Below are 12,678 nucleotides of genomic sequence, written 5' to 3'. Positions count from 1 at the left end.
TGGACTGTATGAGAAGCACTCATCCCCCAGCCGTGATAAAAGCATCACCTCCCAGCACAGCACCAACCCAGCTGGGCGGACAGGAACGGATTCTGACGCTGGTATAATAGAGATCCGATTGGATTCAGCTGCTGATTCAATTCTCATTGCTTTCGTAAGCAGAGCACCTCCATGGGGGCTATTGACAGGTTGGCTGATGGTCAAGGCAGGCAGAATTATTATTGGTCCAAGGCCATGTATGTATTGCACTATAGACAACAGTATTCACAGTGGCAGAATCGCAGTGAAAAGTGTAGCACTTGAAAAGTTAAAAAAAAACCAAAGTGTATAAAATCAATACTGTTTCATAATCTAGCCAAAAGCAATCTGAAATGTAGGAGGCTAGGAGTGTATGACAAAAGTTTGCTGCGAAATCAAGGCAGTCATTGTGTTCACCTTGACAGCCAGCCAGGCGGACAGACAGCCAGACAGGGTCCCTGTTATCGACACTAAAACACCATTGAACATTTCAGCACTGCGTGAATAAAAAGAATAATAATAGTCTGTGCGTAATTGACGGAAATCCTACACCGTTTCCCGGATTATGTTTTAAATTTGATGTGTTAAAAACGAAAGCAGAAGGAAGTCGGACGAAGACCCCCAGCTTTGAGACTTGACCCCTGACTTCATATCCTTTGCTTTCACCGCTGTGCTGATCTGCTGCCCTGTGTACCGCACCCCTCACCCTGGTAACATCTGCTGTTTACATCCAGCCTTCCCGTTACACCTCCTGACCTTTATACACGAGCGACAAATGCTGCAGCCCACCTCTCTCACATTGCGTTTAGAAACAGCACTGTTTTTCCCCTGTGCTTTTTTTGATTGTACTGTCTGGACCAAGTTTACTTTTAAATGCAGATCTTAGTCCATTTCCTGCAGATTTCCACCTTCAGCTTCTCTGATAGAGGCAATCGTTAAGCCCGTGTGTACCCCTCCTACCCCCCGTCACGTCCAATCAACGCCCCTGAGCTTGCAGCGCCACGATGTGCTGCAGTTACACAGTGAGGCTGTGGAGCGAAGCTGGGCACTGATCGTGCGAACAGTACTTCAGCTTGAGATGACTTTCACTCTGCAATCACAAAACCATCTGAAGAGCCATTGTGTCCTGGGTCTATAGTTCTATCTCTCTCCCCCACTCCCACGTGAAGTGCCTCGGGCTGCAATGGACGCTCACTGCCTCCTGAAGTGTTCTCTACAGCGCGGTGGCATTGCCACGGCTGACGTTAAGCAGGTTGCTGATCCCCACAGCTCAATAAAGGGCTTGTTGTGTCAGGATCTCTTCACGTTACTCAAATCACAACACTGTTCCAGAACCCTTGCTCAGTCAGGAAACTCATGCAGTAGATTATACTTATGAAAACAGACTGGACAACGCTGCTACGTTATATACAGATTTTCCATTCTTTGTCCTTTGGCCTGGCCTCTCGAGGTATCCCTTGCAGAGAAGTGGAGAGGCTGACCGTAGGGAAGTCATGGGCAGGGGGGCAGGATAGCTGCCCTCCCCCGCTAGACGAAGCCCAAAAGCAGGTGGAGGCTGGGGAGGAGGAGGTGAACTCAGACGCACAGCAGGGACGTAGTGGATTGAGATAAGATATAAATCCTTCCTTGCCATTCGTTGGACATCTTGTTTATAAATAGGAAAAATAAGAAACTAGCTATCCGACTGACGATTTAATCTGGTATTGGAAGAGCCTAAAATATGCTTCATGCTTGCGTGATGTGATCTAACGTTAAAGTGAGTTCCCTGCATGAACCAGTTTGCCCAGTTTACAGTCTGCAGGTTACTTCTCCCCAGTAATATACTCTTTTTTAACTCCAGCTTTACATTAGAGATAAACACGATACAGGACAGGATCAAGCCAAGTTTTACAAAGGACTCCGGCTGAATGCAGCATTGTCACTGGAACTCCAGCCCAATCAGTTTCCTGGTTTTGGATCCAACACTAGGCAGGATTAGTTACCAAGGGGCGTGGCTGATCACCAAGGGGCGTCGCCGTTGCTCGGTCCCACCCACCTGGACCAAGTTCAAATGGTCTGCCATGTGCTGTTGATCATGCAAATTGTTTCTCTGAGGTTAAGGTCAGTGCAGAAGGGTTGCATGAATGAATGAATTGAGCATGTGAGCAACAGTCACCCAACAAGCAGGACACGTGACATAATAATAATCCTAATAATGAGCAATACAGGGGGTGCTGTAAACAAAACAGTGGTCCTGGAGAACACTATATGCAAAGTGCCATATTTGCAAAGAGTCTTTAATCCAGTCTTAAATGAACTCTGAAACGGTTTCATTTGCTTTACTAGCAGTGTCACCTAACGCTGTAAGAGTCGATTAAAGACTGAAGTCAATGATTTTTATGTTGACTGACTGTCCCCAGTGAATGTAGGAAGAGAGAAGGAGACCCGAACAGAGCACTCTGTCTCTGACTGGCTTCAGCCAATATTTAGTGCAGTTAAAAACCCAGCATTTTTTTTTGCACAGCGTTGCGCATGCATTGGCACACACTTAGACAACCATTCGGGTCTGAAATGCTGGGGTGAATATTAATTATACCCCATAACGAAAAATCAGCATTGGTACACATGTACTGTATAAATACACACTCAACTGACTTTACACACAGTATAATTGCATGAGGGGTTATTGATTTGTACAAACGTTGCAATGCTCAGTTCATTAGATTAGAAATGAATCACGGAGTGACACTGTGTAATCTGTTCTCAACCTTTAAATGAATACAGCAATCAGGAGCAAAGTGGGCTCTGGCAGCAGCTGCTGTCACTGGCTCTCTGGTGGCATGCAAGCTCTTCCACAGTCATTTCAGATGCAATGCTCTTCTCTTCTGTCTTCCCAGTCTCCCAGTAAGCAGTGGGACTGGGTTAAAGAGATGTCGCCTCTCATCAGAGGCAGTGGGTCCCTACAGTACAGTGCGGTGCTCCCCTGTACGGTGCTACAGTGTGGAGCCACCGTTATCATACAGTGTTCTTTGTGTTCTGCTAAGTAATGAGAATGAAGGAGCCGGTGGTTCCACGATATAAAGGTCTGCCTTATAAAGTGGGAATACTGTATAGGATAGTATATACATTATGGTGCAGTATAGTGATCTCAAACTGTGCTGTACATTTTGTAGTTAAACATGTTGCTTCCTATCCTTTGCATACTAAGCGTTGCCCTAGTTTTAATCACACACACGTCTGTTCTTTATCATGCTTTTACTGGCCATGATGTACCGCAGTAACCTCCAAAACCGCTGCAAGAGAGAAGTGAAAACTGCAGCCTCACAGGCTGTGTCCATCACTGACTTGGGTGTATTTCCTGGCACGCTACTGCCACGCAAATCCAATCACGCAGCAAGCCCGCTGTAGCTTGAAAAGCTTTCGATGCAAAGAAGAAAAAATTGCAAGCCGGAAAGTGTAAAGAGCCTCCTCCGCAAACAGTGTTATCAGGGAGCGAGAGGAAGAGACAGACAGATAGGCAGGGAGAACAGAACCCAGCCCACGCTCAGCTCTGCAGCACATACCAGGGGGAGGACTGGGGAAGGACTCTGAGGCCAGGGTGCATGGCTTTGGGTTTGCAAGGAGGCTGCCCAGGAACTCAGTTGGGATGTTGATTTCTTGCAATCACTGACTATTTTATATAACCAACACATTGCTCCCAGTTTGCTTCTGGAGAGATGCTCTCAAATAACTATCGCTACACCATAGTGTACTAAAAGCCAATAGTTAGAGATGAGCTCTTGCTATAAGATTTCTGTAGATTAGGCACATCCTGTTACAGAGTATCACAGCTCTATCTAAACTTTAACCACAAGATTTTTATAATTTTTGTGATTAACACAGCTAGACCATTTCTCTTTTCTCCAGGGCTTTAGACGGCTTCTGTTCTTTGCAATTTGTATAGAATTCGTCTCAATGTTCTGCCTCAGTTACAGAGAGTATCTGCTTGCTTGTGATTCGTTCCAGCGTTTCCAGGTTATTTTTCGTTTTCGGACAGTTATTTTAGTTTTCTGACAGTGCAAACAGTTAAACACAATCCCTGAGGTGCGTTTCCATTTACACTTAAAAAACTTGAGCGGAGCGTGATTCCTTCTCAAATGTCCCTGTTCTTACTAAGCAAGCTGAAGCTGTGATGTGCACAGCGAGCCTCTCTGGGGTTAAACTGACCTCAATTGAAATGTATAGGCGGAGCTGTTCTCTGTACAGAAGCCGCAGGTGGAAATGCGCTAGCGTGCGTCAGACGGACATTGTTTTCCAAAAGATCCCTTTATTTGCCTGAAGCTAAATGCAACAACAATAGTTTAACAATGGTGTAAAATTCCGTGGCATGAAACTTGCTTTCTGTTGTGCTTATGTTAACAGAGAGGGCATTGACTGCATTCAAGGTTCATGATTTGGGAGGGTACAGCGCTGAACTTCAATTACCAGACTGATTTAAAATGAAAAGAAAAAAGATATTATGTTTTCTGCATCGGCTCTGGTGGAACACAGGGTTCAACCCATCCCTAAGGCCATTTATTTATCAAAACTTGTTTTTACTACCTGAGGGAGCTACCTGAAAACCAAGGTACCTGCACGTTGTTATATTTCAGCCTCTGAATTTGCACTGCAGTGCTGCGGTGACAAAGAGGGAAGCATGGGAACTTCAAACAGACCTCGATACAGTATGTGTCTTTTTTATGTGTTTAATTTAACAGTAGGCGACCAGATGAGTGCTTGAAATTACCCCAAAAAGATACCCGGGTATTTTTCGATAGTTACCCGTTTTTTTTTACCCGTGCCTTCCTCTACTTTTTTTTTTACCCAGTAGCCATCATTCTTTTTTTTTGTTTTGTTTTTTAATTTCTAATATACTGTTGTTGTGGATCAAAGCAGCTAGAAAAAGAGGAAGCACAGAGAACAGTTACTGCCCATATTGATACTATCAAGAAACACATGACAATTCACTTCACTTCCAGCCTGTGTAACAGCCGCCATAGACAATGATTTGATGGGTGAACTGTGATAACCTCAGGTGACTAAAGCAACACAGTAACAGCAAGATTAGACTTCGAATCAAAACCATCACAAGAAAAGTCCCGGACACAAACCAAGAACACTCTTTCTCAGATCAGAATCGGGACGCACATATATCAGGGCATGTAGAACCACCCAGTTCTGGTCCAGTCCAGCATGTGCCAGGTGTTCTGTCCAGGTTCTGATCAGAAGAAACATTGTTCTGATGTTTATCCATTAGCCGTCCAAGAATTCTGAAACGTTGCTTCATTTCGTACTATCAAAGCATTGTGGAGACGACTGCAGTAACAAAGTAATTAGAAATAAAAAAAAAAAAATATCTACTGAAAGCAATAATAACTGCCATCATTTCAAGCGCCTTAAATGTTTGTAAGACTGCCAGCCAGCGCCACCTGCTGTTTATTGTGGGTAACGCACTTTGATTTGATTCCGGTTCCAGCACATTTTCTTACACCAGAGACACATTTTTGGCAGGGTTTGGTTAGCACCAGGTGTTCAGTAAAGCTGTTTTCTTTTAGTCCTCGTAATGAATGCTCATTGTCTTTTATTAAAGTAGAAACAGGTCTGTTTTTAGACCTCAGTACGAGGCTCCAGCATGAGTATCATTCATTTATTTTTTTTAGAAAACACCTGTTCATTTTACACAGCTAAAGCCGAACAATACATATCAGTGCTGGGACTACGAACACGAGCCCTCAGCGCTTGAGAAAGGGCCTGGGAGGTGAAAATGACCACAGTGTGGTCACTCTGCGATCTAAACCACACTGCAGCATAAAAAGACAGCCTGGATCTTAATGCATGGCTGACCTGAACCGCAGCTACCCCCACTCCCCCACCCTCCCCTTGCCACACATGTGATCCGGAGCAAGACTCCACAGCTGAATAATTGATGGCTGTAGCACACTGTACACTGAATCCATGTACCGTACAGCGCTACAACTGAGTTAAAAGCAAAGGATAGGAGATTCCCAAGGTGACCTGCTGCTGCTGCTGGCTTAGAGCTATCTACAGCAGCACAGCCTCGAATACCTCTGCAAAATACACTCTCCCACAGCTCTGCGTTTGCAGGTTCCAATAGCAGACCATGCTTACTTATTGAAACCCTTGTCTAAATCGCTCCTCCTTGTCACTGTTTTATTTCCTCTAGAACTGCCTGCTTCCCCTCCCCGTCCCTCTGGTTCTGTATACTGGTCCCTTTAAAAAAAGAAATCACTAAATAATGCATACAGCCATTAACTGGGTACAGCAGATGCAGGATTGATGGGATCTTGTGGCTGCTGCTTGGTTATAGAGAACAGGCAGGCAATTGTGTCAAAACGTGGCTGAAGGTTATGAGGGGTTAATGCTTATGGATTGATGAGTTTCTGTGTTTCTATCTAGACTGTACTGCGATTTCCTACAAGAGCTGACCAATGAAAGGTCATACCTGCTATAGGTAGCCAAGCCAATACAGATAGATAGATAGATAGATAGATAGATAGATAGATAGATAGATAGATAGATAGATATAGACTGATAGAAGAACTAATCCACTTCAACAAGCAGTAACGCTGCATATTGTACAGCAGCTGACTTCGTTTATCTCCTTTCTGTCAATGACTGGCACACCACAGATACTGTAGGCTATTCTAGATGACAGTCCCACTAGATTCACTCCAGTGCTTATATTAATGGTTATAATGAAACAGCATGTACTGCAGAAGCAAACACACAGGGAATACAAGCATGCTCCTGTAATGTGTGTGTGCGTGTTTTGGTAAGCTGTGGAATTTACAGTGGAGGGTATGATAACAGCTGAAATAAGGCCACACTGGCTGGCTAAGTTGACCACGGTATTGCTGCATTTCCCATGCTTTTAGTACTAATATGCTTGCCCACACCTCGCTATTCTTTACAATGCTTACCTGTGTTTTCTTACACTCTGCTGTGCTTTTGCTCTGGGAAACGCCCTCCCTATTCTGTTATGACCCAAGCCCTTTCTCGTTGTGCACAAAGGCTTATTGCAATGTATTGCCGGTTTGAATTACAAGCGCGCTCCAGCGTGTGCGCTGATTCCTCCGCGGATTACAATATCAGGTTCCTGGCTTGCTATGAAATATGCAGATTTGCCTAACCGGGGAACTAAATGAAATAACGTCTGTCTGACACACGAGGCTGGAGAACGCATTTAGAAAGCCGCCTGTGGATTGAATCACCGCTCCCTGGCAGACGAAAAAGAAAACACGTCACAGATTTTTTTTTTTTTTTTTTAAGAGCAGGGTTCTTTGTAAATCTAATGAGAAAACCACAACCAGCACTAAGCGTGAGACAGCTGAAGCAGGGATACGGCAACGAGGGAAAGCGTTTACAGCTGGGGTGTCAAGTGACATTAGAAATCTGGACCTCCACCTGTTTAGCCTACATTCAGACACACGACAGGAGGGGCGGGTAGCAGATCCCATTGCATTGCCGTTGAAGTCATTTGGTAATGGCTCAGTCACACCACACCTGAGCTCCGTTAAACATGTCTGGAGGCTGCAGGCTCACTTGTAACTAATTAGGTTCACGTATAGCCTGCAAATGGTTTGAATCGCAATGCCATGGAGGTCCTATCTGTTACCTTGAAAGACACAGTTTGCATAAAACCATTTGCTCATATTTATTTATGTATTTGTTTGTTGCTATCGTGCATGGAATGGGTATATGCGGTCTTTGTTCCTGTCAGTGGGGTTGCTGTCTATATCCACACAATAAAAAATAAAAAATAAAAAAAATTACTTGGACCTCAATGCAATTCACTTTTTAGCTGGAACATAATAATAATAATAATAATAATAATAATAATAATAATAATAATAATAATAATAATAATAATAAACATTTTACAATGACATGTTGGAGCAATGTGCATATAGATTGAACCTCGTCATCAGATAATACATTTCTCTCTGTTGCATACAATTATAATTGACTAGCAATTATAAAGCCCCTACTATGTTAGAAGTGAATTGCAATGGTTCACTGATTTGCAAATCTTCTCGTAGCTCTGGTGCAGGTTAGTAAAGTACGCGGATTTATTAAAAAACTCAATCAGTAGCTGGCATGCTAATGTCCTGCAAACATCACCATTATTTATATTTTCCTGCTTATTCACGCATCAGTCCAGTTTGCAAAACTGCTTTAAAGAAAATGAAAATATGTCATAAAATAAAAATAACGTACAGTCCCAAGGTCACTGCGTGCAGCGGCGGAGAGGTGCTGAACTCACTCCTTCCTGACCCGGTGTCTCACTACCAGCAGTCTGCAGCACACCGGCTACACGTCCTCCTCCATTAAACGGCACAGTACGCTGCCTTTCTGTCTCATAATCGCTCCTCAAGCCACCCTTCCAATGTTTCGTGCCCCATTTACTACGAGCGTGAGAATCCGCCAGCCCTCCCCCGTGCGGTGCCCTGGTACCGCGGTCCGTTAAAAGAAATGGGCCGGTGCCAGGTTCCGAGTCGGGTGTCTGTGAATACTAACAGTATCCAGACAGTCTAACTGTGCTGCTTCCCAGGAATGCGGAGATTATTAACACATTCATGACAACAGAACAACAACATCACAAGTCTAATACTAATACTAATAATAATAATAATAATAATAATAATAATAATAATAATAATAATAATAATAATAATAATAATAATAATCGTACCTGTGTATCCAGCATCATCATCATCCTCTCAGATGCATAGCCTCTTCCTTCCTTGTCTTTATGCCGTGTAGTTTTTGACGAGTGCTTGTCTAGTCTATTTTTTACGATCTCCTCCACATTTTGTGTGAGTATAGATTTACAATAAAACACGGCACAGATCGGCCGCGCAGCAGACGCGTGGAATTCCAGTTAAACTGTCAAGACAGAGCGAGGTGGACGCGGCGCTGGAAAATCAATTCACATAAACACAGGAGGAGAAGATGTGAAAACGACATTCCATTTTAAAAGCGGCAGAGTCAGTCGCTGACCTTCATCACGCCGGTGAAACAACATTCGTGTCTTCTGCTGCTGTCAAACGTGGCTGGACATACTTCAAAATGACATGAGGACAGCTGTGACATTTAAAATTGACATTTGCCGTCATTAAAAATTAAACAAACATATATATTAAATGTTCTTTAATTTGCCACAGCAGTAACATTACCTAATATCTGATTGCGTTTCTCTCTTTATAATAATAATAATAATAATAATAATAATAATAATAATAATAATAATAATAATAAACCATACGAATTATAAAACATGAAGACAAGGGTTACATTGCATACGCTAACAGGTTTCTATATTGATCCTAGACAGCCACGGTCTTGTAGAATTACAGTATAATAAATGCCTCCCATTACAGATCCATTAGCGCTCAGCGTTGTGTTTCGCTGTCGTGTTTCTTATAATCTGTTTTTCATTATGAGAGTCGGCTTCTGACAGCATATACTGATTCACCGTGCTGTACTGTCTACACCACAGCTACTACGTCGACTACCAGTACACTACACTGTTTTCTTACAAGCACTTTGGGATAGTGTTTCCTGTATATGTGTTTGATATGTTGATCGCATATAAAACATCTGTCTATCATCTGCACGCATGTGAGGTGCACGCTCAACGTGACGCTCAGATCACGTCCTGGTCATGAATTTATTATCACTGCAAATATTAAAAGCTCTGCTAAATAAAAAAAATAATTAATTGCAAAAAATGGTTGATAGAAATGTTTTTTTTTTTACTTAAATCAGCGCCGGTGGTCTCCGCTGTAAAGCGCTGCAGTTTGTGTTCATTCTCCGGTTAAACCGCTGGAAGCCGCTTGCACTGAAATCCAGATTTCTGAGTCAACGTTTCCATTGATTTCCACTTAATCTGATTTCCTTTTTCAATCTGGAAAAAAAACAAACAAAAACACAACGAAGCGAAGTGCGTTCTTCACCTTAGCGCGGCCCCATCGCCAAGTCACAGCCTACCTGTGACGAGAATGATTATTATTAAAATATATATATTATCTATAATCTTTTTACAAGATAACATGTAAAAAAAAAACACCAAATGGCTTCTTCTTTATCAAAATGCTTTTTTGTTTCAGTTACAAAATGGACGGTCTCTTTATCGACGTGTCTCTTAAAAGAACAGAAGTATAAAACGCTTTGAAATGACAGCAGAGACGATGAAAAAAAAAAAAAAAAAAAACTCCCGTCTTCTTGCAAACTGTAAAATGTGTGTCTCCAGGTCACTTTTTTTTTGGATGACCGTCTCAGATGTTAGTTTTAAAAAGGAACAATGCACACAAATAATAACAGATCTCTGTCCGCTTTGGACTCCAAGACAGAACGCTCAAGAACAGCTGGACGTCTTTGATTCGAGCGATTAAAATCCCTTACGCCCTTTGAATAGGTTGAAACAGCAGCAGTTTGCACGGGGTTGGGAGCGGGTTTACAGCCCAGGCTCTTCGCGCAGCTAATGGAAGCTAGCTTCGCCGGCTCGCTTGCCCGATGATGCGCTCCAGGGAATCCCCGTGTCTCTGCGAGACGGTTCCTCGAGAGATTGGGAGGGAACGACCCCAGGGCAGAACGCTGAGTACGATTTACACTCCACAGAACGCACACGCACAGCGTGACTACTGTACAAAAACGAGATCCTCAGAAAGGACGCCCACACTAAACTGAACAGCACACACTCGCTCACATCGCACCCCAGCAGCTAACCTGACGGGTCGCACGGAACGGGGGTTGCGGCTCTGCTCTGCCTTGCATTATTAAAAGACTGACCCCGGTATGACTGTACGCGTTTGATATTCCACTCTGAAAGGGAAGTGAGCGGACTGGACTCGGCTCTCATCCAGGTTCCAACGCGGCTCCCGTTACTGTACCCAAGGAGACTTCATTAGCACTGCTCCTGCCTGATCAAAGCCGTCATCATCCGCCTGGCTAATTACCCCCCCCCCCCCCCCCCCACCCCACACCACACCACACCACACCACACCACACCACACTCTCTCTCTCTCTCTCTTTTCAGCTTCGATTCCTCAGGCAGTTGTAGTAGTTGTTATATTTAACATACTTGACTGTTGCTGTAGTTTTAATGCTCGCCTCTTTTTATTAGAGTGAACTCCCTTTTCATTGTTTTTCTCTTGCTGTTTCCAGATGTTTCCAATCATTTTGAAGTTAACAGATTTTCTCTATCCACTTAAATCACATGGCAATGTGGCCTTCCTCTCTCTCTCTCTCTGGGTCAATGGAGTGGAAAGGTCAAATTGTCTCATGATTTGAGTGGAACCAGAAAGTCTCAGCATTGGTTTGTGTTATTTTAAGGTCTCTGTGTGTCTGCATGAAGCTAAAAAGAGGAGAGGGGGACTTCTGTTTCAAGAAAGGCAGAGACTGGGAGGGGACCAGTGACTCCCACAGCGACTGGCTTAACCACTGCACGAAACAGCCAGGCTCGTTTGCACAAGCAGTTCCAGAGCTTCTAATCTAGTCTCACTTGCAGAGCGTCAGCAACATGCACACTGAGACGGGAGAGATTTCCATTCCCCGCCCTCTCAAGCACAGAACTGCCAGTGACACACACGCGCTGTCACACAGTGTGTGTGTCAGACTCTCACAGTGAGCCTTTTTTTCCACCTGCCAGGGAAACAGTGCAGCCAGCGCAGCAGGATACAGCATGCATGGTACAGGGGAGCCTGAGATCATGAGACTCCTGACTCTGAGACAGCAGCAGTCACATGACCAGCCGCGCTCTTCTGGGAAGTGGAGGGAGGCAGAGACACACAGACAGAGAAATCGATGAGCAAGCATGCCAGACAGGAGGAGCTCAGTCACCCCTCCCCGGCCCAATCAGACAGCAGGGCCTGCTTCTTAACAGACGGGGCGTCATCCAGCCAGAGATGGATTCTTCATATTGTTAAACTGCAAACCTAGCTCTACATAATGCAGATTCGCTTCTGAGAACACACAGTATTTATTACAGTGCCTTCATTCCACAGGAGCCTGGTGTTCACACTCAGTGCGGTTTACTGATGAGAGAATGAGAGCACTGTGTGTGAGCCGTCGCTATAGAAACAGGCAGCTCAAGGACTGCCAGCTCCCACGTCTCCAGACCAGACGAGAGAGCGACAAAAGAGAGTGCGTACAAGCTGTCTGGATGTTAAGAACTGTACAGTAAAGCCTGTTATCCAAACTAATTGCGGCCAGGGGGTGTTGTTAATCTTATAACAGATTTACATTGAGACACCCCCTTATCTGCTGTGCTGTAAGATTCAGGAGATGGATCGCGACTGTAGTGAGCGCGTTTTCAATGGCGTTTTCAATGGCATCTGAGCACAAGACGTTAAGTGGGGGGGGCTGTGCGGAAAACAGCAAGGTTTGAAAGCAGGGATAACCAAGGTCTTCTAGTATTAGAGGACAGTCCTAATAAAGGTCATTTCACACTTCAATGCTACCCCTGCCCATCCCTATTCCCAGGGAGCCCACACTTACAAACCGGCTTTATTGATTAATGATCAGCCAGCCGGAAATCAATAGTCCCCCGTCTTACTGGACTGGAGTATGCTTTAGGAATCTGGACAGCTCAAATAAGATTAAAGTGAGATCATTAAATACGCGACATCCGTTGTGTTCGAA

General features: G+C 44.1%; 1 protein-coding gene across 1 annotated transcript in view; it reads right to left on the bottom strand.

Annotated features, from left to right (window-relative positions):
- Positions 1–10,887, bottom strand: part of LOC117396931 (ral guanine nucleotide dissociation stimulator-like) — a 51,813-nt gene extending 40,926 nt beyond the window's left edge. The window contains exon 1 of the mRNA XM_033995302.3: positions 8,729–10,887. Within this exon, the coding sequence (XP_033851193.2) occupies positions 8,729–8,752 (24 nt within the window). The 5' untranslated portion in view covers positions 8,753–10,887. The remainder of the gene's footprint in view (positions 1–8,728) is intronic.
- Positions 10,888–12,678: the final 1,791 nt, after the last annotated feature.

Source organism: Acipenser ruthenus, chromosome 31, assembly GCF_902713425.1.
Source record: "Acipenser ruthenus chromosome 31, fAciRut3.2 maternal haplotype, whole genome shotgun sequence".
In the NCBI taxonomy this organism is placed as follows: Eukaryota; Metazoa; Chordata; class Actinopteri; order Acipenseriformes; family Acipenseridae; genus Acipenser; species Acipenser ruthenus.
This window is presented reverse-complemented; position numbering and strand designations above follow the sequence as displayed.